Source organism: Aquarana catesbeiana, linkage group LG02 (assembly GCF_042186555.1).
Source record: "Aquarana catesbeiana isolate 2022-GZ linkage group LG02, ASM4218655v1, whole genome shotgun sequence".
Lineage (NCBI taxonomy): Eukaryota > Metazoa > Chordata > Amphibia > Anura > Ranidae > Aquarana > Aquarana catesbeiana.
In genome coordinates this window covers 331,910,951-331,936,522 of record NC_133325.1, presented here as the reverse complement: position 1 = coordinate 331,936,522, position 25,572 = coordinate 331,910,951, and the positions used below count along the sequence as shown (strand labels likewise).

The 25,572-nt window shown below is 41.3% G+C and overlaps 1 protein-coding gene across 1 annotated transcript in view; it reads left to right on the top strand.

Annotated features, from left to right (window-relative positions):
* Window positions 1-25,572, top strand: part of DMD (dystrophin) — a 3,507,873-nt gene that overhangs the window by 744,748 nt on the left and 2,737,553 nt on the right. The window contains exon 10 of the mRNA XM_073614841.1: window positions 3,408-3,589. Within this exon, the coding sequence (XP_073470942.1) occupies window positions 3,408-3,589 (182 nt within the window). The remainder of the gene's footprint in view (window positions 1-3,407; window positions 3,590-25,572) is intronic.

Here is a 25,572-nt window from a genome sequence, read left to right as displayed (position 1 = left end):
GGGACCAATCTCTGCCCAGTGAAGAAAGGAATGTAAGTGTAATGGCCAAAAAATTAACTAAAACACAGACATGGGGATAAATTGGGGGGGGTCGGGGAGTGAAGGGAGGGAAAAAAGGAATGGGGGGAAGGGGGGTTTAAGGGGGGAGTTGAAGAGTGGGGGGAAGGGGTGGGGGGGAGAAAGAGGAGGGGGAAGAAGGGGGGAAGGGGGGAAAGGGGAGTAGAAGGGGAGGAGAAAGGGAGGGAAAATGGGGATGGGAAAAAGGAGGGGAGGGGAGAAGAGACGAGAAGAAGAAGGGGGAGGGAGAGGGGGAGTAAAGGAGAGGAGGAGGAATAGTGGGATGGGGGAAGAAAAAGGAAAGGGAGAAAAATAAACGTGAAAGAAGGAGGGGAGGGGGGGAGGGGAGGGGGGAGGTGAGGATGTGAGGGAGAGGATGGTGTAATAATACTTGAATGTATAAATCCCACCAGGGATAGATGAGAAAAATCAAGGTGTGAGGAAAGACATGGGTCGGTGAAGTGAGGAGGTGGAACTGAAATTATTAGATGATTGTGAGGTGTACTTACAAACCACCCGGCTGGGTCTAAGGAAAGACCAGGGCTGCCAAGCAAAGATGTTATCTAATTGAAAAGGTATAAGCCATAATAAGTGTCTGTTTCATTAATAATGAGTATAAGGGGAAATATAGGAGAAGTATATGCTACTATGGTAGGATTAGTTCAGTAATGCCCTGTACACACGGATTGTGTTGTCTGAAATTCCGATCGTGTGTGGGCTCCATCGGACTTTTTTCCTCAGAATTCCCGACACACATAGTTTGAGAGCAGGATATAAAATTTACGACAACAAAGTCAGATCATTTAAATTCCGATCGTGTGTACACAAATCCGATGCACAAAGTGCCACGCTTGCTCAGAATAAATTAAGAGAGGAAATCTATTGGCTACTGCCCCATTTATAGTCCCGACATACGTGTTTCACTTCACTGCGTTCAGAACGATCAGATTTTCTGACAACTTTGTGCAACCGTGTGTATGCAAGACAAGTTTGAGCCAACATCCGTCGGAAAAAATCCATGGATTTTGTTGACGGAATGTCCGATCAATGTCCGATCGCGTGTACAGGGCATATGAGTTAGATTTGTAAAAAATATAAGGGATCATATATGTTGGTCGTCTATGTATTAGAAGACCGTGGTCCTGTATACAGATCGTCTGTCCCCACTTTAATAGCAAGGAGTGGGGAGAGTTGCAGACGGTAACAGGTAATTACAATGAGTGAATGATCAACATACTGGACATGGCTAATCAAAAGCAGCAAGGCTTCAATAAGGAGCAGAAAACAAAGGAGTTGAAAAGGGATCACATCCCAGGGAATGATAGAAACATATTAGGTTCAGTTAATTTACCTTGTAGGGGAGACGTGTCAGCGTGGCAGCCCATCCAGTGTCTGACATAGTGTGTGAAAGAAAAGCTTTTTATCCCCATGTCTGTGTTTTAATTAATTTTTTTGCCGTTACACTTACATTCCTTTCTTCACTGGGCAAAGATTGGTCCCATGGCCCCATCCCTGGGCTCTTCTCGGCCAATTCTTTCATATGCAGCGCAGTGTCTGTTTTTCTAGTTCAGCTCAACATTAATTGCAGGTAATTATCCATTGGGTGGCAGATTAACTTTTTGGCTTTGGACGGCCAATGGCATTTATTCTGAGCATATATTTTTGTTGTATCTGGCTTTATATGTTTTTATTTGTATTTTGTTTCATGCATGGGATTCTATTGCTGAGTGACCTTTTTTTTCATCTAATTTGATGTGTACTGATGTCTATGTGATTTAATGTGTAGCCAATATAACTTTTAAACTTTTTCTATGTTCAATAAATTGTGATAATTTTATTTACTTTGTTGTATGAGTAACTCTCATTTGCCTGGCACCCATAAAATCCCACTTATTTTGTATGTTTTTATTTAATTTGTATTTTTTTTTGCACTGCAACACCGCGTGTATATAATACTCCTTTATCCTTCTTCTCAAGCATCCAAAACAGTTATATTTTGGACCCCTAATGTGCCGTTTTTCTATTACTCAGCCATTTTTGGACATCTTATTCACCCTTTTTGTGGCCTAAGCTACACCACTGTGTACCAAGCAACTTTGCATTTGTTGAGAATGTTATACACCACACCAGCTCCATTATTTTGCATAGAACGCTATCCCTTCCCTTTAGCAGCATGTGGAATGTCATGAGGCAGCAGAAGGAAGAAGAGAACTACCAGAAGAAAGAGTTTTGGGTTGCTGGCAGTTAGGAGTAGAAAATTTGTTGGGAGGCTTCAAGGAGGGATATTTCACCACTCCCTGATAAAAGGGGAAACATTGGAAATGTAGTTCCCCCATCCCCCATCCCAGAAGAAGTCAAAATTGTCCCACTTTGAGGAGACACAGAATACCTTAAGGAAGTCCACTACATTAGAATCCAGAGGTTTTCAGATAAGCTTCTGCGAGAAAATATACTCACCCTTGACCATCATATCTAATATGCATTTTACTATATCACAAATATGTTCATCGGAGTTATTACAACTATCGCTGTCTCTGCTTTGTTATGTGATCATTATGGCAGTATGAGTACATGTTATACTTTTCAGCAGCATCTTAACATACTAGACTGTGTTATTACTGCACTTAGTAAAAGGTAATATGCTGTACAAAATTTTAATGTATAGCAAAATCATGCCATTTTGAAATAAACTATACCTATTTGGATTACTTGAGGATTTTGAAAACTGATGATCTACTTTAGTGCTGGTCTAACATAATGTATATTCATTAATTGAATTAAAATGTTCAAATTCAGAATTGTGGTATGAAACGCATGGCTTAATTTCAACAATCTAATAATCTTCACATTATCCCATAAAGCACACCCTGCTGTTATCCTACCTAAAACCTATAGGTATACTACCATCAATGGTGGAGAAAAAAGTAATAATAATCTGAGATATACATTTATTACTAATTTATTATTAAGTTTATTACTACGTACAGCAGATTTTATACAGCCACACATATACTACATTTTAATAAAAGCAAATTGAAGATGCATTTAGTTTTCTTGTGTGCATGCATGCATTGTAATAGTGACATGATTCTGCGTTACAGAAAACGTCTAAAACATATGTTGTAGAAAGAAATCACTACTTTTTTTCTAGAAGTAATGTCACAAAAACACGTTTTATGCAGCAAAAACAAATATAAATGCAGAACAGATTCACCATTGTCTTGTTTAGTCCTGGTAATTTTACCACCTACATTAGGTTGAAAATCAGCTTTATATCCCTGCATATAATTATACTGTTATAAAATTTAACTATTCTCCACTCCTGCTATAAAATTTTTCTTTATTTCTAGGGCTTTATGATGGAATTAACATCTCACCAGGGAAATGTTGGAGAAGTTTTGCAAGCTGGAAGTCAACTGTTAGCTATTCAGAAACTTTCTGATGATGAAGAGAATGAAATCCAGGAACAGCTGAATCTCCTCAATTCCCGATGGGAAAGTCTCAGGTTGGCAAGTATGGACAGGCAAAGCAAGTAAGTTATGATCATTTCATTTAACATCTTTTCTTTATCTTTTCTTTTTTTTGTGTTATCACATAGTGCTTAAAGTTTGTCTCTAACCAGTGTCATCAGAACAGGAAGCAAAGAAATCTCCAACAACAACAAAAGCAGCAATAAAAACACATCAGAGTAGGATAAAGCTGGAACACAATGTTATTTTTTTACTTTTTATTGTTCTTTGTGTCCCTGTAGAAGATTGTCTCTCACTTCCTATCCTCCCTTCCCCATATGGCCTCAGAAAACAAAGAAACCTGATGGTAGAGAGTCAATAAAAAAAAAGTTACATTTTTAAAAGGTTGCCAGTTTTTTTGTGAGTGAAATGGTTCTTCAGGATACAGATTTCCACTGAACCAGGCTGTTCTACAGTAGCTGGATGTTTGCTTCAGATCAGTAATCCCCACATTAACCTAATATTTTTCCATTATATATCTTGCAGCAGGCTCTTTATTTTACCTAAAATAATAAATAAAATAACTAAAAAATGTTATTGAAATACAAAATTTAATGCGGATTCAGTAGTGTTTGTCTACTGGCTTATTTACTGTCATGGATGGGTGCAAGTTGGACTAGTAGTGGTCTAGTAAGATAATGAAAAGACTCAATGACAGATTCACTGGGTTGCTGGAGAACAGAATATATTCATCACTAGATTTATCAAATACATATTTTAATGCTCTTATACAGTGCCTTTAAAAAGTATTCATAGCCCTTGAAATTTTCCACATTTTGTCATGTTGCAACCAAAAATGTAAATGTATTTTATTGGAATTTTCTATGATAGACCAACACAAAGTGGAACATAATTGTGAAGTGGAAGGAAAATGGTAAATGGTTTTCAAAAGTTTTTACAAATAAATATGTGTGGCATGCATTTGTATTCAGCCCCCCTGAGTCAATAATTTGTAGAACCACCTTTCACTGCAATTACAGCTGCAAGTCTTTTTGGGGATGACTCTACTAGCTTTGCACATCTAGAGAGTGTCCATTCTTCTTTGAAAAATAGCTCAAGCCCCGTCAGATTGGATGGAGAGCGTCTGTGAACAGCAATTTCTAAGTATTGCCATAGATTCTCAATTGGATTTAGGTCTAGACTTTGACTCGGCCATGCTAACACATGAATATGCTTTGATTTAAACCATTCCATTGTAGCTCTGGCTGTATGTTTAGGGTTGTTGTCCTGCTGGAAGATGAACCTCCGCCCCAGTCTCAAGTCTTTTGCAGACTCTAACAGGTTTTCTTCTAAGTTTGCCCTGTATTTGGTTCCATTCATCTTCCCATCAACTCTGACCAGCTTCCCTGTCCCTGTTGAAGAAAATCATCCCCACAACATGATGCTGCCACCACCATGTTTCACAGTGGGGGTGGTGTGTTCAGGGTGATGTGCAGTGTTATTTTCCCACTACACATAGCGTTTTGCTTTTAATCCAAAAAGTTCAATTTTGGTCTCATCTGACCAGAGCACCTTTTTCCACATGTTTGCTGTGTCCCCCACATGGCTTCTCACAAACTGCAAACGGAACATCTTATAGCTTTCTTTCAACAATGGCTTTCTTCTTGCCACTCTTCCATAAAGGCCAGATGTGTGGAGTGCACGACTAATAGTTGTCATGTGGACAGATTCTCCCACCTGAGCTGTGGATCTCTGCAGCTCCTTCAGAGTTACCATGGGCCTCTTGGCTGCTTCTCTGATTAATGCTCTCCTTGCCCACCTTGTCAGTTTAGGTGGATGGCCAGGTCTTGATAGGTTTGTAGTTGTGCCATACTCTTTCTATTTTCGGATGATGGATTGAACAATGCTCCATGAGATGTTCAAAGCTTGGGATATTATTTTATAACTTAACCCTGCTTTAAACTTCTTTACAACTGTATCCCTGACCTGTCTGGTGTGTTCCTTGGCCTTCATGATGTTGCATGTTCACTAAGGTTCTCTAACAAACCCCCAAGGACTTCACAGAACAGCTGTATTTACACTGAGATTAAATTACACACATATGGACTCTATTTACTAATTAGGTGACTTCTGAAGGCAATTGGTTCCACTAGATTTTAGTTAGGGGTATCAAAGTAAAGGGGGCTGAATACAAATGCACGCCACATTTTTCACATATTTGTTTGTAAAAAAATATTGCCTGTGTAGCCCCATGGTAAAGGAAGTCTTAAGGAAGTTACAGTTTACAATACATGTGTTGGCTATTCCTGGCATGTCAGATGAAGACTGTATTTCTGTTATGTTTTCTGTGTGTATAAAAGTAATAAGGTTTGTTCTGGAAAGTAGTATTAGGTCTAGTATTATAAGACTGCTAAATGTTTTTTTGTCTTTTTTTTCCCGCATCACTGAGTATACTAGAATCAACTCCAATCTCTTGGGATTGTTTGCAAGTTTTGTAAGAAATAGCATTGAATCTAACTTGTAGCATGGGGCTTAGAGACCAATGAAATAGTTGCTGAACTGCAATAATAGGACTGTCAATGTATCAAGTACCTTATAATATACTGTAATGATTATTCTTTCCAAGTAGTTTTGTCTACTGGTAAGAAAAACACTTTGAAGTTTTCAAGAGTTTTAATCACTTATTGTTTCTCTACTCAGGAAAATATTACAGTAAAAACTAACTGACCCAATGCATTAAAGAGCACACAGCACCCACCGTATAAATTAAAGATGAACTCTAGGCAGATATAAAAGAAACAGATTACTGCAGCTCTCTATTTAATGTATTCATAATTTAAGCTTTTTTAAATGCAAGCAGCGTCAGGAGTTCATGGGTATCAGCCTTTTGCAGTCTCTGGAGAGGAGAGCTTAGGAAGACGCAGTGCAAAGAGCCAATCCGTTCATGTGCTGACAAGGAGCATGCTGATATAAGAATAAAAAGGAGTGACAGAGAAATGAGTACATCATTGTGTTGCTTCTCCTTCACTGTTCAGTCACAGGCTGAGGGCAGGTCCATCATAGCCTTGGCTCAAAGAAATTGGTTTGAATGATGCTGGCTTTCATTTAACCCAGAAATCTAGTGGTGGAAAAGAATTGTTATGAAGGGCAGCTCCATGATAAACCTGAGTATTGCAGCAATGTAAATTGTTTATCCACAAAACAAAAACAATTCTAGTATGTTCAGATCTAACTATATATTTGATGGGGGCGTGGCCGGAAGCGGATGGAGGAGTGAGTTAGTGTGGAGTGAGTGTGTGTACCCACCCCGCTCCATAGACATGATTCTCCACATGCAATAAGGCCTAGAAGCAGCCGGCGTTCTTCCCAGTGCGGTGTGTCCTCCTTCTCTTCTCGGATACCTTCGGGAGCTCTCGGAGGTGCCCGGACTCGATAATCTTCAGAAACTGGCGGCATACTCTCGCGGGAATGCGAAGGGGAGGAAGGATGGCTACTACAGGAGCTGATGTAAAGGTGTCAGCAGAGGAGGCTCCCTGTGTGCAATCTCTGCAGCACAAGAAAGCCGAGCTGAGATCCCTGAGCAGCCGAAGACACCTTGAAGTGGAATCTGGGATATACCCCGGGTCGGTAAGTTCGGGCAAGTGGAAAAATAGCAGAACTGTGCAGACCGACGGAATGGAGGTACTATTTTCTACCCTCTTGTATACCCTATATTTTAAGAGGAGACATAGCAGATGACCAGAACTCTCAGAGACTCTATGTGTGAGTAAACCAGTGTGCGGTCTTTTATTCAATGGGAAGTTATTCTCGACTCATATGTATTTACATTGAATAGTAGTGATAACAATAAGAATAGAGGTCAAACCGGATGGCAATTTAATACTCAATATTTACAAGTTTAAGAAAAGTGGTCTAAATATGGATACCTTACCTGTGCCTGTTGACAATACCCCTTCAATGCCCTTCTGTCTCTTTATTGAAACAACAGTTATTAACTGGCAGCGGCTGTTGGAAAACTAAATTCTAAAGTCATCCCCCTCTTCTCCTGATCTTCAGTTTATTTGCATATCGTTTGTACGATAAATAACTTCTACAGCAGTAAGCAGTAAGATATCATGTCAGCAAGGAGGAAAGGAGACAAAAATGTTAACCAAGAGAATATGGGGACTCAATCATTGCGCTCTGCTAAAGATAAGGAGAAGGACAAGGAAAAGGGGACGCCGTCTACAGTGGCAGGTGTAACAGCAGCAGCAGTCGCAGCAACCACCAAATTAGAGAGAATGGTCCATGCAACTGACCATACTCCAACGAAAGGGGGGCAGCAAGCACAAATTAAGTCAGCAACAGACAGGAAGAGCCAGGGACACTCAAATATGCCCGTAAGCATTACTGCAACAAAGAATTCTTCTACTAAAGGGGCAGGAATAGTGGGAAAAGCAATGGAAGTAGTTGTCACTCAGGCACATACAACAGAAGGAGAGCCATCTCTTAAAGATATCCTTTTGGCAATTAATACTTGCAAACAGTCCCTGGGTGAACTGTCAGATCAAATGAAGGATATCAAAGAAGAATTATCCATGGTATGCCATGAGCTCAAGAAAACAGCAGAAAGAGTGACAGAAATGGAAGGGAGGATAAGTTTCATAGAGGATAACCTGCACCCTATGAAGCAAGAGGCTAAGGCCTGGAAAGAGCAGATGAATAGACTCACGGGAAAGTTTGACGAAATGGAAAATAGACTTCGTAGAGACAATGTGAGGGTAGTGGGGCTACCTGAGAAGAGTGGGATCAGATCCGATAGGATTTTTGGAAAAATGGTTGATTGAAATCTTTGGAAGAGGGACATTTTCGCAGCAGTTCTCTATTGAAAGAGCACATAGAGTTCCGTTCAGACCTCCCTCTCAAGGAAGCCCCCCAAGATCTTTGCTATTGAAATTTCTAAATTATAAAGATAAAGTAATCCTCCTTCGTAAGGCCAGGGAGAGGGGGAACATATCCTATAATGGAGCTAGGCAGTAGTGTATTTAGGTTTTGTGCTGCCCTAGGCCTGACTAAACTCGTGCACCCCCTCATTTAAATATGACCCACCCTTTCCTGTCAAGGCCACACCCCTTACTGTTTAAGACCCGCCCTGAAATTTTCAAGTGGGGACACTAGTTCTGAGGGCCTGGGGGGGCAATAGATTTCCTTAATTTGAATAGATTTCTTCTCACTTCCTGTTTGATATGGGGCAGGAAGTGAATGGAAATCTCTGCAATGGGACAGGGATGGTAAAAAATAAACTGAAAAGGGTTATCACCCTCCCTTACTCTATCCAAAATGAAAAAAAAGTGGTGGCTATAGTTCTACTTTAAGCACAAATTTCTGATAATTTTATGGAGAGGACTAAGAAGATATAACCATGCCAGTGGTGCAGCAGATAACATATAGCACAGTGAGGAAGGTTTTTGGTCCAGGATGAGAGAACAGTCAAAATTAGAAGTGGCGCCCCCCCCCCACAGTTGCGGAATGCTAGCCGCCCGCATACTGAAGCAGTGAGGCCGCTTTATGGGGGCGCTAGACTAATTTGCCTCTCAGCCCAGTCCGCCCCATAAGACTGGTGCTACACTAACAGTGTAGCGCAAGCCGGCGGGGACTCTTTCCGTGCTGCCCCCTTGCAAAGTGCTGCCCTAGGCCTGGGCCTTGTTGGCCTAGGCCAGGATACAGCGTTGGAGCTAGGATATCAATATACCCCGATTTCTCGCCTGACTTTCAGAAGCATAGATCTAAATTCTTAGGAATTAAGCGCAGCCTCCGAAAATTTGATGTTACATATGCTCTCCTTTATCCTGCCAGGCTCCGGATAAACGCACTCGGAGGAAGTCAGATTTTTGATTCTCCTGCGGGTGCGTTGGCATGGCTAGAGGATAAGAGAGATCAGTTGCCAATTAAATAAATGGGGATCTGGTTAGAGGATGATGCTTATAGGTGGGGCACAAATGTAAAATAATATTGATATATTCTGTGTGGAGTGGGGTGGGGAACCCACATGGTTAGGTTGAATTAGGAATGGGTTTATGTTTGAACTTGGGGAGGAAGGGGTGGGTGGTGGGAGGGGGGAATGGAGGTATGGGAGTAGGCGGAATGGGTTTTGTAACGGTGTGGTGGCATGAGACGGTCATTAAAAAAGCCTTTAGGGGTAACCTAGAATGGTGTGGGGGGGAGGGGGGAGGGTTTTGAACTGGGTGGGGGTGGGTAAGGGTTATAGAAGTAGGAGAACACATACTAGGGGAATATATGGAACACTGGACCGTAAGGAGATGTATTGCACATTATATTACACATTGTTTTGTAGGGTAATTTAATGGACACAGGGAAATTAAAATACAGTTATAATATTCATATTGGTAGTGTGAAATATGGGTAAAGTTTAAGTGGTTGTGGAAATTAATTTAAAATATTTTGTTAATAGGGAATTTTTCCATTAATAGGGATAAGTATTTTAGTAATTTGGGACACTAAAGCACAAAGGGTAATGGTGTTTTTTAGATCAATGGATTTAATATTACAAAGATCCCCTTTGTTATTGTATTTCTCTCCTTGATACCATTAGATTTCAATCTCCTTTTTCCCTTATGGTCTTTTGACCGTTATTACCAGAATAATCAATGGTACTGAATATTGGGTCATGGAATGTCCGAGGGTTGGGTCCCTCTGCCAAAAGAGGAGCAGTATTTGACGTATTGGATACATTTAAAGTCGGAATTATCTGTCTGAAAGAGACACATCTAACAAAAGACACTAAAATTCATGTAAGGAATAGGCGATTTCAGCACCAGTTTCACTCTGTACACACCTCTTATTCTAGGTGTCTGTCGGTGTTAATTGGTAGAGGGGTGGTGTTCTCTTGCAGACAGTGTAAGATAGAAGAAGAGGGCTGATATATTTTCTTGCATTGTATAATAGAGAATCAGGAATATGTACTAGCTAATATTTATATTCCCCCTCCCTTTAAACTGGATGTTATGTACAGTCTACTAGAATTCATAATAGATAAAACCGAGTTACCAATTATAGTAGTTGGGGATTTTAATGTAGTCATAGATAAAAAAAGTTGATAGGTTTCCCCCAGGAAAACAGGGACATGGGATGCAGGAAAATCGGATGAACCAATTTCTTCAGGAAGCTGGGTTGTCCAACCTCTGGAGAATACGGAACCCGGAAGCATTACAATACTAATACTATTCGAGTTCCTATTCTACACTATCAAGGATAGACCTTGTATTGGGCAATGAGTTGGCGTCCCAAGTAATAAAAGATATAGTCTATCAACCCAGGGGGGTTTCAGACCACTCTTTGTTGTCAGTCTCGGTAAACCCAAGAAATAAGAAATCTCGCAGGGTATGGAGGATGAACCCAGCTTGGTTGGAGATAATAGAGGATCAGAATGAGGTAGCAACTAAGTTAAACGAGTTTATAATATTCAATTCAGATACCACAATGAGGGGGGTGATGTGGGATGCATTGAAGGCATATTTGAGGGGATTACTCATTCAGAAAGTGTCCAAAATTAAAAAATCATCTCGGGATTGGGAGCATAAGACCAGGAAGGAGTTAATAGAGGCAGAAAGGGAGTATGTGAAAGAACCTTCCCTTGATAGACAAAGTGTATGGGAAAATAAGCAACAAAGATACAAAGATATAATATCTAGGAAGGCAGAAAATAAGAGGCTGTTTCAGAAACAAATTGTATACGGGGAAGGGGAAAAAGTTGGGAAGATGCTGGCTCATATTGTCAGGACTAGTTCCTCACCCTCCATGATCCCAGCTATTAGGACTGCGAGAGGTGAGATCTCCTCTCAGGTAGATGTAATTACTGACACATTCAAGGAATATTATGAGGGACTGTATAAATCACAAGGGGTCATGGGAGGAGAGGAAATGAACCACTTTTTTAGTAACATTGAGATGCCCTTTCTTGCGGAGACTGACAAAGAGGAATTGGAAGGCCCGATTACACTGGAGGAAATTAAAATAGCAGCAACAGAAATGGCCAATCAGAAATCCCCTGGTCCTGATGGCCTCCCAGCCCAGATCTATAAATACTATAGGGAAGTTCTACTCCCGGAGCTCCTCAAAGTATTTAACTGGGCAAAGGAAAAAGAGAAGAGAAATTACCCATATCAATGACCGAAGTCACGATTATTGTTTTGCATAAAGAGAGGAAAGAACCCCTGGAACCCGGGTCTTATAGACCTATTTCTTTACTTTGCTCAGACGTTAAGGTCTTAGCAAAGGTCCTAGCTGCCAGACTAAGGAAAATAATTCATAAATTAGTTCATCCGGATAAGATGGGATTCATCCCCCATAGCTCAACCAGTATGAATATTAGGAGGGTTTTTTTAAACCTACAGATTCCTACAGAGAACGTGGGTTCAAGGGCGGTTATGTTGTTAGACGTGGTAAAAGCATTTGACAGCGTAGAGTGGGAGTACATCTGGCGGGTATTGAAGGAGTTTGGCTTTGGCCCCTCCTTTATTAGTTAGGTTAAAATACTTTACCGAGAATTACCCAAATGCAAAAGTTAGAGTCAACAATGACTATTCGGTTGGGTTTCAATTAGAAAGAGGTTCAAGGCAGGGGTGCCCTTTGTCTCCCCTGATTTTTGCTTTAGCAATGGAGCCATTAGCCTTTGCAGTAAGACAAAACGGGATTATGGAAGGGTTCCGGAGGAGAGTCGGAGAAGAGCAGATCACATTATATGCGGACGATGTCCTGATATTTTTGGGTGATATGGAACAATCCCTTAGACAGGTGATAGATATCTTCTCAAGTTTTGGAAGACTTTCTGGTCTGTCCATAAACTGGGAGAAATCAGTTTTATTACCAATAGATCCCATTGGGGAGTGTACCACTTTAGGTAAAGTCCAAATGGAAATGGTAGAGATAACAAAACATTTGGGTTTAAATATAACAAAGGATCCAAATAACTATATAAATAACAACTTAGTTCCCTTGTTAACAAAATTTAAAAGCAAGATTGAAATATGGAGGGGTTTACCATTATCAGTGGCTGGGAGATGCATCTTGATTAAAATGCTGTGGCTCCCACAGCTATTGTACGTGTTGCATAATTCACCAATATGGATAAATAGGAAATGGTTTAAAAAAATTGATACAATACTAAGAGATCTTATATGGAAAGGTGGACAGCCCAGGATAAGTCTACAAACCCTACAACTCTCAACACGAGAGGGAGGTTTGGCAGTTCCTCATCCACGGAGCTATTTTCTAGCAGCCCAATTACAGCATTTAGGGATGGGTACTGTCCTAGAGGGCAACAACAATGGAGTAATACTGATCATGGGAGCGCCCCATAGGACAGTAGTGGAGGTACTGGAAGCAAACTCTTTTGTTCATAGAACCCCTACGGTTAAATTAATAATAAAGGTTTGGAAATCTATAAAGGTTATGAAGGGAATGGGAGGTATGATCAAGTGTGCCCCCCTGTGGAATAATAAGAATTTACAAGAATTAAAACCAATAGGGAAAATAAAAGCATGGGAAATAAAAGGAATAGATAGACTGGTTCAGTTATACAACAAGAATATCTTAAAAACATTCCTCTCATTGAAGGAGGAATATGATATTCCGAACCACTCATTCTACAATTTTTTACAAATTAAACATTCCCTAAATGCTCAGTTTGGGGGACAGGGTCTGACTTGGAACAACTCCCCCATACTCCAAAGATTAGGTAGTTCGGGTGGATATAGTGGGTCCATAGCTGAAATTTATCCATATATATGTAGAAGTAGTATTGAGATCCCAGAAAAGCTTAAATGTAGAAGTAAATGGGAAGGGGACCTGGGTATAATATCGGATGAACAGTGGGAAAAGATACTGGTGGGAGGACATCAGGTTTCGGTTTCACCTGCTCAGAAGGTCTCACATTTAATGTTACTTTACAGGACATATTACACCCCTAAAAGTCTGTTTGAATTTGGGCGGAGGGCGGATGCTAAATGCCCTAGATGTCAGAACACTGGGGACTTGATACATATGATTTGGAAATGCCCAAAATTATTCCGTTATTGGTCTGAGATATTGGATACCTTAAATAAGATCTTCACCTTAGAACTTAAAGTGGATCCGAAATTGTGTATTCTGGGAGTAGGGGAGAGTTTAGATAGAGGTAATGCCAAAATCAAAGTAGTACGGAGATGTCTCTTTCAAGCAAGGAAATTAATAGCGCAGAGATGGCAGGCAGAGAAATCTCCCACGAAGGATGACTAGATTAAAACTGTATCTGAAACAGTGTGGAAGGAAAAGGTAGTGTATGCAAGGAGAAGGAATTTGAGAGAGTTTAAAAATCTTTGGAGGCCTTGGTTAGAAGAATGGGGATACCCTGTGTAAGGAGACAATGAAGGAGGTGGCTTTACGGTCCTAAAGTTAATATGTGAAGGAGTTGTTAGGATTTTTGGTCAAGGTATGGGGGGAGGGTATAAGTTATTAAAAGGGGGGGGTAAGGGTTAAAAGGGAAAATGGACAGAAGAATTTTTTCCCTGTTATATATATATGTTTTGTATATGTGGTATATTTAAAACTTGGTATTTTGTAAATTTGTATATTTTGAAGAATCGAATAAAGATTATTAAAAAAAAAAAAAAAAACTATATATATATATATATATATATATATATATATATATATATATATATATATATATATATGTCAGTTTCAAACAAGAGAATGCATCTTGTGCCCAGACTCTACAAAAATAGCAATTGTTGCTTGCCAAAATTCAGCCACATTGTTTCTCTTTGCAGAACAACGTGCCCTGGCTTTCCAAAAGTTCATGAACCTTTAATGAGCCATGTGAAGGCAGATATATACTCTATAAAGAGCTATTTCAGCAGTGGCATTAATATCTCTGATTATGCCAGCCCTATGTGGATTACACAACACTTTTTCTTAGCCGGATTGGATTTTCCAGTATTTCTCTCATACATGCTGCTACTTGGATGGTGGGTGGAGCAAGGTTCCTGTGATATAGATCTTCCCATACCAGTGTTCTGGGAGTTTAGACAAACCTTATTGATACTTTATTTTGCCAGAGTGATTTTACTCAACAGATGAATTAAAGCTGACCTCTAAGCAGATATAAAAAAAAAAACTGATTAACACAACTTTGTAATTATTAAGTAGGCACATCTCAACTGTTATCAAACTCCTGCAGTTCCCGTATGAAAGGGTTGGTGTGTGAAAGAAACAAGCAGCACAAGGAGCCAATCAGTTTATATGCTGACATGAAGCATCCTGACTGAAAGCGAAAGCAGAATAACATAGAGAGAAACACATGACTATGCTGCTTCTCTTTTCACTGTTCAGTAATTTACAGTATCTGTTAATGAGCTATCCTTTTTTTTAAGAGACATCTAGTGGTTGTTTATGATATTGCACTAAATTGCACTTTATGTTGTTAAATAGTAGTAGGGAGCGCGGTTTATCACAGCGTTCACATATTAAAGGTATTACTCTTATGCCCCGTACACACGGTTGGATTTTCCAATGGAAAATGTCCGATCGGAGCGTGTTGTCGGAAATTCCGACCGTGTGTGGGCTCCATCGGACATTTTCCATCGGATTTTCCGACACACAAAGTTGGAGAGCAGGAGATAAAATTTTCCGACAACAAAATCCGATCGCGTCAATTCCGTCCGTGTGTGGCCTGTTCCGACGCACAAAGTGCCACGCATGCTCAGAAGAAATTTCGACACGGAACAGCTCGGTCAGGTAAAATTAGTGTTCGCAATGGATACAGCACTTTCGTCACGCTGTAATGTTAAAAATGGTTTAATACAGCGCACTCTCTTCTTCTTTATAATGTGACAAGAATTAAGTAGTTTTGCTGCTCATATTCACACACACTTCTCACAAACTTATTTTTGTGTTTTTTTCTTGGGATTCCCGGAATATATTGTTATTTGTCACATCTGACAGAATTTTTTTTTTTTTTGTGATTTCAAGCCATTTTTGGTTTAGATTTTATGTTTGTATTTTTTCCAAGGCTGATATTTGTTTAATGTTATTTTTATTTTTACTCCAGACTATTTTTGTGTGTGTTTTGTGTGTCAAGTTCCCACAACACCATTGATATCTTTTATTATTTAATCTCAAGGAGATTGTTTGGTGTTGGTGTCCCTTGTTCATTTCACATTGTAGTTTTGAAATGTACCTGAATCCTCACAAACTGTCCTTTTTGAAGTAAAACACACATAGGCAAGTATAATTCAAAACAAAATTCCTTTATTAAGGGCTCAGAACCAAACAAAGAGGGAGGCAACACTGGATAAACAGGAGAAATTAGCGAAGCCTGGGACCCCCAGGGCAGACATCAATTCTTGAACATCAAAATTGGTGGCCTGAGGAGTCCATATGTAAGGGGGGCCAGTCTGGTCCAGAAGTCCCAGAGATCCGGAAAGCAGCAGATGACATCTGTGTCCCCAGGCTGTGGTACCACAAGAGGCTGCATCTTTTGGCCGACCAGACTGGATCCAGGGTCCTCACTTTCTGGTCTTCCTTCCACGCTTCATTCCGGGCTGTGGCTGTGCTGTTGGAGATGTGGCAGGAGGAGGAGTAGGACCTAGAGGAGGAGGAGGACTGGGAGGACCTGGAGGAGAAGGAGGAGGAGGAAGAGGAGGAGGAGGACCTGCAGGAGGAGGAGGACCATCTGTGAGTTCGCAAAGGTGTGTCTGAGATGTAATTTGGCCCCTCATACCTTTATTAAGAGCCTCCAATATGAGCGACTCACACATGAGTTGTTGTCCCTCCTCCATCCTCTGCATTTTAGAGGCAATGAGGGCAGCAATGTCCTCCTCCACAGTGTGTGGTGCTCCCAGGACATCTGTAGCCCTCCAAAAGAGGCCTATGGCAGCCTCCTCTAGGGCACTCCTCCTCCTGCCACTTTCTCTTTCCAGGGGGAGTGGAGGGACCGGCATATCAGGCAGCCGGCTCAGCCCGGCCACCTCCTGGCTGCGACTTCCCTGTGTATGAAAAAGGGACATGGTTTTAGTTTTTGCATCATCAATCACAATCATAAATTAGTGCTCCAAACTAACATCTAGTTAACATCATTGATTGGACAACCAGCAATATTTAGAGGAATGCTATACCTGGCTCAAGCTGGGCTCCTCCACATGTTGCTGCCTGGAAGGCCCAGGTTGGGCATCAGAAGCCTCAGCTGGGGGGGAAGGAAGCGTGGAAGGAAGACTGGAGAGTGATGACCTGGGTTCAGTCTGGCCTGCCAGAAAATGCAGCCTGTCATAGTACCACATCCTGGGGACATAGATGTCATCTGCTGCTCCAGATCTCTGCGAATCCTGGACTTTCTGGCACTCCCTTGCTCCTCAGGCCACCAATTAAGATCTTCAAAAATGTGATGTCTGCCGTGGGGATCGCCTGCTTCACTATTTCCAACAAATGATCCAGCGCTGCCTTCCTCTTTGTTTGGTTCTTGTAATGTGGGTGGTTGATCTCCCACAGACATGGCAGCTCCCTTAACATATCAATGAATATTGACATGAAGTCATTATCTTTTAATAAGATATCCATGTTCACTGCAAGACACAACACAAGACAAAGCCTAATGTCAGACAAAACTCTCCTAATCTGGTTACAATATAGGCCTCAATATAGAAGCAGTATAGGCACAAGTTTGTCTCTTACCTTCGTTCTTATGATCGGCGCGTCCAATGCTCCTTCGTCCGCTCACAGATCGTACGTACTACGCACGCGTGTTACGCTTTATACACACTGCGCATGCGTGTAACTCCGCCCGCCCCTGACGTTCATTCTAGTCTATTCCCCACCCCTTTTCGTTCGGCGCAGTGGGTGAAGAGCACATGGCGGAGTTAGAGCAGGTGCGTGCTAATTCTAGCAACGAGGAGGAGGAGGAGGAGGAAAGCCCGAATCCGGAAACGTCCCGATCCAGAAGGAGATGATTTAAGGTGACAAATATGTCCTTTGGGGAGATGTTGAAGATGGTGGACATCATGAAGAAGGCCGACTATGACGGCAAGTATGGGCCTTACCCCCACCCCAACATCAGAAAGGCCAAAATCATTGCTAAAGTGATCAAAAGTCTGTACAGAAACTTCGGGGTACGACGATCGAAAGATCAGCTCAGGAAGCGGTGGTTGGACCTAAAATTAAGAGAGCCCGAGCAGTACTGAAAGATCCGGAGAGTGCTGCAAAAAAGTAAGTAGTTGTGCTGTGTTCCTATTATTTTTGTCTTTACTACGTTCGTGCTGCTCCATATGCTTATCTTAATTGTACAGTTTAAACTGTCAATTTTAATGTTCATGGGCCCATTATTCGTTCGTCTACAAATTTTTTTTTTCACCCTCTAAAACAACATTGTTTCTGCCATATGCATTTGCCCACATTTTTTAGGGCCTACTTGTATGAAAAATATTTGGTTGTGTAGATGGGTTTGTTACTAGAATAAAAATGCTAACTAGATTCTGTGTAAGGAGAGGACACTCAGCAGCTGTTTTCACATCTGGACACTGGAGCACTAGTGTGGGACACAAGAACACCCTTTTTATTAGGGGGGGCACACAGGTGCTCCAGTGTATACTATAGGGGGGGGTCTCCATCTGTGAAGCTTGTACTAAACAGGTAAAGTATTGCAGGTTGGCAAAGGACAATAAAAAAGCGACATCTTGGAACTCTGCTAAAATAGACAATTGTACCCCACTTCCAAGCAATGTTTCCTATTTATAGTTCTGCCATCAAATCACTGTGTGCTAATTATACCATTTTTGTTTTACATAGGGGAGAGAAGACTCGGAGGACACCCCTCATCCGAGGAGAACAGAGACCCCCCACCTCGGGAAGAAGGGGAAATACCCCCAACCCAAGTGGAGCAGGAGGAGGAAGAAGATGTGGTTGAAACTGCCACCACAACAGGTGAGTGTCTGCGACCACAGGCTCAGGTAAGAGATGGATGCTGGCAGATTTTTGATACCTGTTTTTGTTTGGTTTCTCTCTTTTTAGGTGATCGAGATCCTTTCACATCCGAAAGTGCCCAGATGCTGATCGGGGAGATCATGGGGTGTAATTTGGATTTGGAGAACCTAAAGACAAAAATCAATGATGTGATTAAAAGAAATAATAACATCATTGATGTTTTGGGGCAAATTTAATACCCCACAAAATCACTTTTGGTTTTGTGTGGTACAATGTTCTAAATTTTTTTGTAATGTTTAGAAAAGCCAAATTTGGAGGATGCACACAGTGTGCCAACATGTGCTATCTGCCATCACAGGAGATCAATGGACGCGTTTTGGGGGTGCAACCCCTTTCTCAATAATAAAGTAGCGGTGAGGAAGGGCTTGCTCCCCCAAATCATGTCCCTTGATCCCCCGTGATGGCAGGTCGCACATGTTGACATTCGTAAATTGGTGTGCGTCTTCCAAATTTGGCTTTTCAAGGGGTGATTTGACCCCATCTGAACGCAATATCAAACACAGTTCCTAAATACTCATGGCTGATATTGCCTTCAGGTTTTACCATATGTGAACTTTGTAAGTTCAAGTTTTTGGTCTTTCTTGTTGGATTTACACAGGCCTGTTTTATCGTAAATGGACATTTCTATTTTTGATAATGCCACCCCAAAAATTGTTATACAACAAACATGTTGGTTTGTTCTAAAAACCGTTTCTAAATGCACATGTGATTGTGCAGGTATTAAAAAGTTTGTTAATCAAGAATGTGTGATTATTGTCTCAACGCAACAACATTTTGTGGTAATTGCTGTTTTCGTAAAAAATGGTGGTTATTTCCTAAGGCCAAATCCTCTTTGCACTACAAGAGCATTTTCATTGCAGTTTCAAGAGCACTTGTAGTATAAAAAGTGTATACGCCTTTAGTAAATAACAGCCAACAGTGCTTTGTATAAGGTTACACAATCATGCCATTTTCAGGACTCCCCACATTGCTGTCAGGGTCAGCTAAAACAAACACAAGCAGTAAATGTCACCAAAGATTAGCTTTTTTTTATTTGATAAATGCTTCACAAATTATCTGGCATATTGATGGCCCCCCTACCCACAAAGAACTCAAGGTATCTTAACCGGACATCACGGGCACTCAGGGAGGGCAAGCCAGGACGGCCACTTTCAAGCACCGTCAGGGTTGTATCATGTAGAATTCCGGCCTCAGGCCCAACTGAGCCAGCATAGTTGGCAGAATGTTGGCGTAAAAAGTTATGTAGAACACAGCACGCCAGGATTATATGATTAAGTTTATACTCCGCCATATGGATGGGTGTCAGAAATAGGCGGAACCGGCTGGCCATGATTCCAAATGTGTTTTCCACCACTCTTCTGGCTCTGGCCAGCCGGTAATTAAAAACCCTCTGTTCCGGGGTGAGGGTCCTCATCAGGAATGGCCGCATAAGATGGTCCCCCAGCGCAAATGCTTCATCCGCAACGAAAACGAATGGGAGTCCTTCCACATTGTCCTTTGGAGGTGGCAAGTCCAAGCTGCCATTCTGGAGGTGCCTGTAGAACTCCGTCTGGGCGATGACTCCACCATCGGACATCCGGCCATTCTTCCCCACGTCCACATACAAGAAGTCGTAATTAGCCGACACCACTGCCAACATCACAATACTATTGAACCCCTTATAGTTGAAATAATGCGACCCCGAGTTGGGTGGTGGGATGATGTGGACATGTTTCCCATCAATTGCCCCTCCGCAGTTAGGAAAGTCCCACCGCTGGGCAAAGTGGGAGGCCACAGTCTGCCATTCCTGTGGCGTGGAAGGAAACTGTTGAGAAAACAAAATAAATTAATATTTTTGCACAGAAACATGGCAAGCAGATTAGGCACAAACATTCTGGGGCAACCTCCATATAGCATTTATTAAGGGGAATTTAACAACACCAAAGTCTAAGGTACACCTATCATATCCCCCCCCCCCCTCTCAGGGGCCATTTTGAACATTATGGGGGGTGTGGAAATCTTGGACAGGTAACCCTCTCCACTTCATTGAGAGATGAATGCCTAAATACAGGGTATTACTTGGAACAGCCCCTCAGTTACACTATTGGCAGCCCACTGGACAGGTAAGAAGTGTCATAATACAAAGATATAAATACACACTGTACACATTTGAGCACATTTGAACATTCTGCTATTACCTGACTCAAGATAATAATAGCATCTTAAAAATTCAAACAGTACCATTGGAAAGTATACAGGCAGGCCCTTGCACTACATGATTTGGGGAATTCATCCATAAATCAGAGCACGAAAGAGATGGGTATAGTGTGTATGGGTTCTATCTCTGCTATCAGGACGCCATCACACCTATCGGGGGTGGTACTTGTAACTAGCAGTAGGATGCATCATATGTTTCCATATATCTGATGTTTTTATAATTATTCTTAACTAGATCAATGTGTATGTTCATGTATATCCTATTCGTTTTTGTATCAATAAACTTCTTTTTAACTATAATTCAACACTGTCAATTTCTGCATTGCCCTTAAAATCCCATTTTGAGGTACACATCTAGTTCTAAAAATTACAAGGGATGCTGGCAATGACACGGCCAACCCTCTGAGTCATACATTTATGTAAACAATAGTGTGTATGGGTTTGGCAAAGTCAGCAGATAGATGATTGAGGATAGATAGAGAATTGGGATCAGCTGACTTAGCAGTTGGGGGGAGGGAGGGTTACTAAAAATGATTTGGGGACACCACAAAAAATAAGCCTCTGCCACTCTGCCAGAATTTAAAGCTAAAATAACATTTATAAACATTTTAGGGGGTGTTTGGGGTAAATCACTACTATGGAGCTGAAAAAATACATTGTTAAGTGACTACATGAAGTGAATATAGGGCCAAGAGAGACCATGCTGGGGAGTTTATTGAAGGCCAATCTGTATGAAGGACCTAAAAAAATAATGACATAAAAATCCAGCATGCATGAGGACAAAGGGGACATTCACAGCAGATTCCAATCATGGTAATTAGGGAACGAGGAAAGAAATACAATATATTATCAAACATTAAATACAAAAAAATGTGATATTAAAGGATAAAAATCTTACCTTCATATACTCCTTCTGCAGGACCTGGATGATGGCAGAACAGGTCTCTGGGATGATGATACCCAGAGCCTGGGGGGAGATGCCTGTCGAGAACTTCAAGTCCTGCAGGCTTCTCCCTGTCGCCAAATACCGCAGGGTAGCGATAAGCCTCTGCTCCGCAGTGATGGCTTGCCTCATGCAGGTATCCTGCCTGCTAATATAAGGGGTCACTGAAGCCAACAGACGGTGAAACACGGGGTCCGTCATCCTGAGAATGTTCCTGAAATCATCAGGATTATTCTCACGGATCTCACGGAGCAAAGGCATATGAGAGAACTGGTCACGCTGAAGCAACCAATTCTTGGTCCATGAACACCTCCCCACCCTGTTCATGGACTGGACTTGTGTCAAGGTCAGGACCCCAACACCAAGCCCCCACACAGCACGAACTCTACGAGGAGTACGCATACGCAACATGGCTAGAAAACGGTCAGCTGCTCAGAACGAAGTAACAGAACGCACTGAAGAACAGCAAGGCCTGTGAGAAGCGACCTGAAAAACAGCAACGAGCAGACAAGATCGCACAGAAAACTCCAATACGAACTGACTGCACGCACTGAAGAGCAGATACAAACCCACAAGCACAAACTGAACAGCAGAAAACGATCTGAAAGCCACGAGTCTGAAAAAGCGCGAATCGTCTCTCACCAAACTTTTACTAACACGAGATTAGCAAAAGGAGCCCAAAGGGTGCCGCGCTTGGTTCTGAACTGGCCTTTTCTAGTCTCGTCGTACGTGCTTGACGTCACCGCGTTGTTGGCGATCGGAAATTCCGACAACTTTGTGCGACCGTGTGTACGCAAAACAAGTTTGAGCCAACATCCGTCGGAAAAAATCCTAGGATTTTGTTGTCGGAATGTCCGAACAAAGTCCGACCGTGTGTACGGGGCATTACAACGAGCAGCCCCTATAATAAATTAAACTAATAACCTTTGCACAGGTAAGGGGATCACATATAGTATAATTTCCCCCTTTTAACTGAGTTATTTAAGGAATCTTGGGTGTAAGCCATCAGGTCCTCGTGATTTATTTATGTTAAAGTGGGGGGTCCACCTATCTATCGTTTTTTGTTTTTTTTTGAGTTCATTCACAAACTTTTCTTCTCAGCATTACATATTCACATATTGTGTGTAATATGTCCGCCTGTGTCAGATTTCGTCGGAAAGAATAACTTATATTATTCACTGCAGGCGGTTTCCATCTTCATTGTGGGCATTTGAAGCCCACAAGCATTTATTTCCTGGATGTGGTGAATGCTGTGCTCCCAGCATTCACCGCTCATTCCCGCACATGCTCAGTGGCATCCTGGGAAACCTGAGACTAGCTCCCAGGAGTCTGGGAGAGGCTAGAAACACGCCTACTCCCACGGGAGGAGAACCAGGAAGTGCAAAGAAGAATAGAAAAATAAAAAGGTAATTACGGCGATTTAAATTTTTTTAAACGGCATGTCAGCATCTAGGCAAGGAAGAGAATACATACAGATATTGTTCAAAATTTGGGTGGAACCCCGCTTTAAGCTTCTCTAATCCTTTTCGGACTCCGGCCTCTGTTAGCCACAAGGGTGGATCTTGTGGCATGTCACTAACAACACTGTTGTGGTTGTTATATCCCTCCTTTTGCTGTATGAAGACTGAGGAGAAGAAAGCATTTACTACAGCTGCCTTTTCCTTGTTACCTGTAACCACCTTCCCTTCCTTGTCCTTTATGGGGCCTATTTGTTCAGTCCTTGCCTTTTTACTGTTAATAAATTTAAAAAACTTCTTCAGATTATTTTTACTCTCCTCCACTATGTGTCTCTGCTAAATACATTTTCAACTGCTATATCTAAGTAAAAGTTGATGATAAGAGGCCCAGTGATAAATTTAGTACTTTCTTTTTTTTTTATATTCATTCATTCAACCTTGCTGGTAGGTAGTTATTAGTAAGGTAACACATGCCAGATAACTGCATTTGAATAAGAATGTATGGTGCTCATTCTATTCTCTGGAGCATGGCTAAAAGTACTGTTTTAAAAATTAAGTTGGTTTGGTCCTTTCTCCTCTACTTCAGCTCAGGAACAGCATTCTATGAAACTAAATGAAAGGACCATCAGAAAACATCTGAAAATGACAGAAACTGGATACCCCAGACTTCCTTTTTTCATTTTGTTGGGGGAATTTTCAAAATGAACTCTAGGAAATTAGACAGTATATATTGCATTATGTTATGAGTTCACTTTGGAGGCTTTTTTCATTTGATCATTTTGAGCAAGCTCCTTTGAGATTTACTGTATAGTGTGAAGTCAAACTACCACAAGAGAACTAGGACAAATAATCTGTATCCTGTGATTGTTTAAATGTTCCTAAATAATTTATACAGTATTCTATGAGAATTATGTATTTCATTTTGTACCCTATACATGGATTAAAATGTTTGGCAAACCTTGATACTGGTACATCTCTACAAAGATATAATAACATTTCTAACGCTGTTCAAAGTTTCCATTAAGTCTCAGAGATAAATGCTCATGAAAATGTTCTTAAAAAATGTTCTTATAAGTGAAACTGTTGTTTCTGAAAAAAATATTAAATAGCATAGGAGCTAAAGGATTAAAGATACCATGTGTCCCTCAATTGTAAATAGAATTACAGCTTTTCTGTTCCTGAGATGTCAAGAACAGCTCTTGGGAAGATGAGAATCGATGTATTTCTATACAACTAATCTTTACCAATATCTTTTCTAATAGCTTACCAACTGTTATATTTCCTAGCCTGTTATTCGTACACACAGGTAGCAGTTTACAGGCATTGTACAGCATTAATATGAGTCAAAGTGGACAACATTTTTGCTTTTACAGATGGGTATTTTGTTCAGTAGAGAAAAAAAATCTCTCCCTTTCATTGTATACAATATATACTGTAAGGAGAGAGGAGAGGGAGAGAGAGAGAGAGAGAGAGAGAGAAGAGAGAAAGGAGAGAGAAAGAAAGAGAGAGAGAGAGAGAGAGAGAGAGAGAGAGAGAGAAATGAGCTAACAAACTCCAAAAAACTAACCATTTACCAGTCACTGCAGAGAGACTACAAACTGACCTCGTACCTGGAGGTGCTACAAGACCCCAAAGACAGACAGACCCTGAACAGACTGAGTACCCACAGCCTACAAATCGAATTAGGATGGCACCGACAGAACTACAAGCCCAGGGAGAGTAGACTGTGCCAGCAATGTGACCAGGAGGTCCTGGAGGATAAGGACCACTTCCTGCTACATTGCCCAAAGTACTCATGAGTGAGGGACACTCACTTCCAAAGACTCCCCACTCTCATCCCAGACTTCAGTTCTATAGAAGAGAAGATGAAATGCCAATTTCTACTGGGAGAAGAGGAGTCAATGGTAAAAATAGCTGCCCAATATGTGACAAGGTGTCACAGACTGAGAGGGACATGAAAAACTGAGGACTTAAAGATCTTTTACACAGATTTATGCCCATTCCCCTTTATATTACTCATTACCCCCCCTCCTTTTTCCTATAGAAACTCAACTGCTTTGGCAGTGCTAACATGTATTTGGTCCTGCCAATAAAGCTTATTTGAATTTAATTGAAAGGAGAGAGGGGAGAGAGAGAGAGGAGGGAGAGAGAGAGAAAGGAGAGAGAGAGAGAGAGAGAGATGAGGGCAGGGTGAGAGAGAGGGGGAGAGAAAGAGGAGAGAGAGAGAGAGAGAGAGAGAGAGAGTGAGAGAGAGAGATAAATGAGAGAGAGAAAGGAGAGAGAGAGGAGAGAGAGAAATGAAATAACAAACTCCAAAAAACTAACTGTTTACCAAATTGTCCCTGTACCTGCACTCTCCACTCTCACCCCAGACTTCAATTCTATAGAAGAGAAGGAAACTCCAATTTCTACTGAGAGAAGAGGATCCAATGGTAAAAATAGCTGCCCAATATGTGAC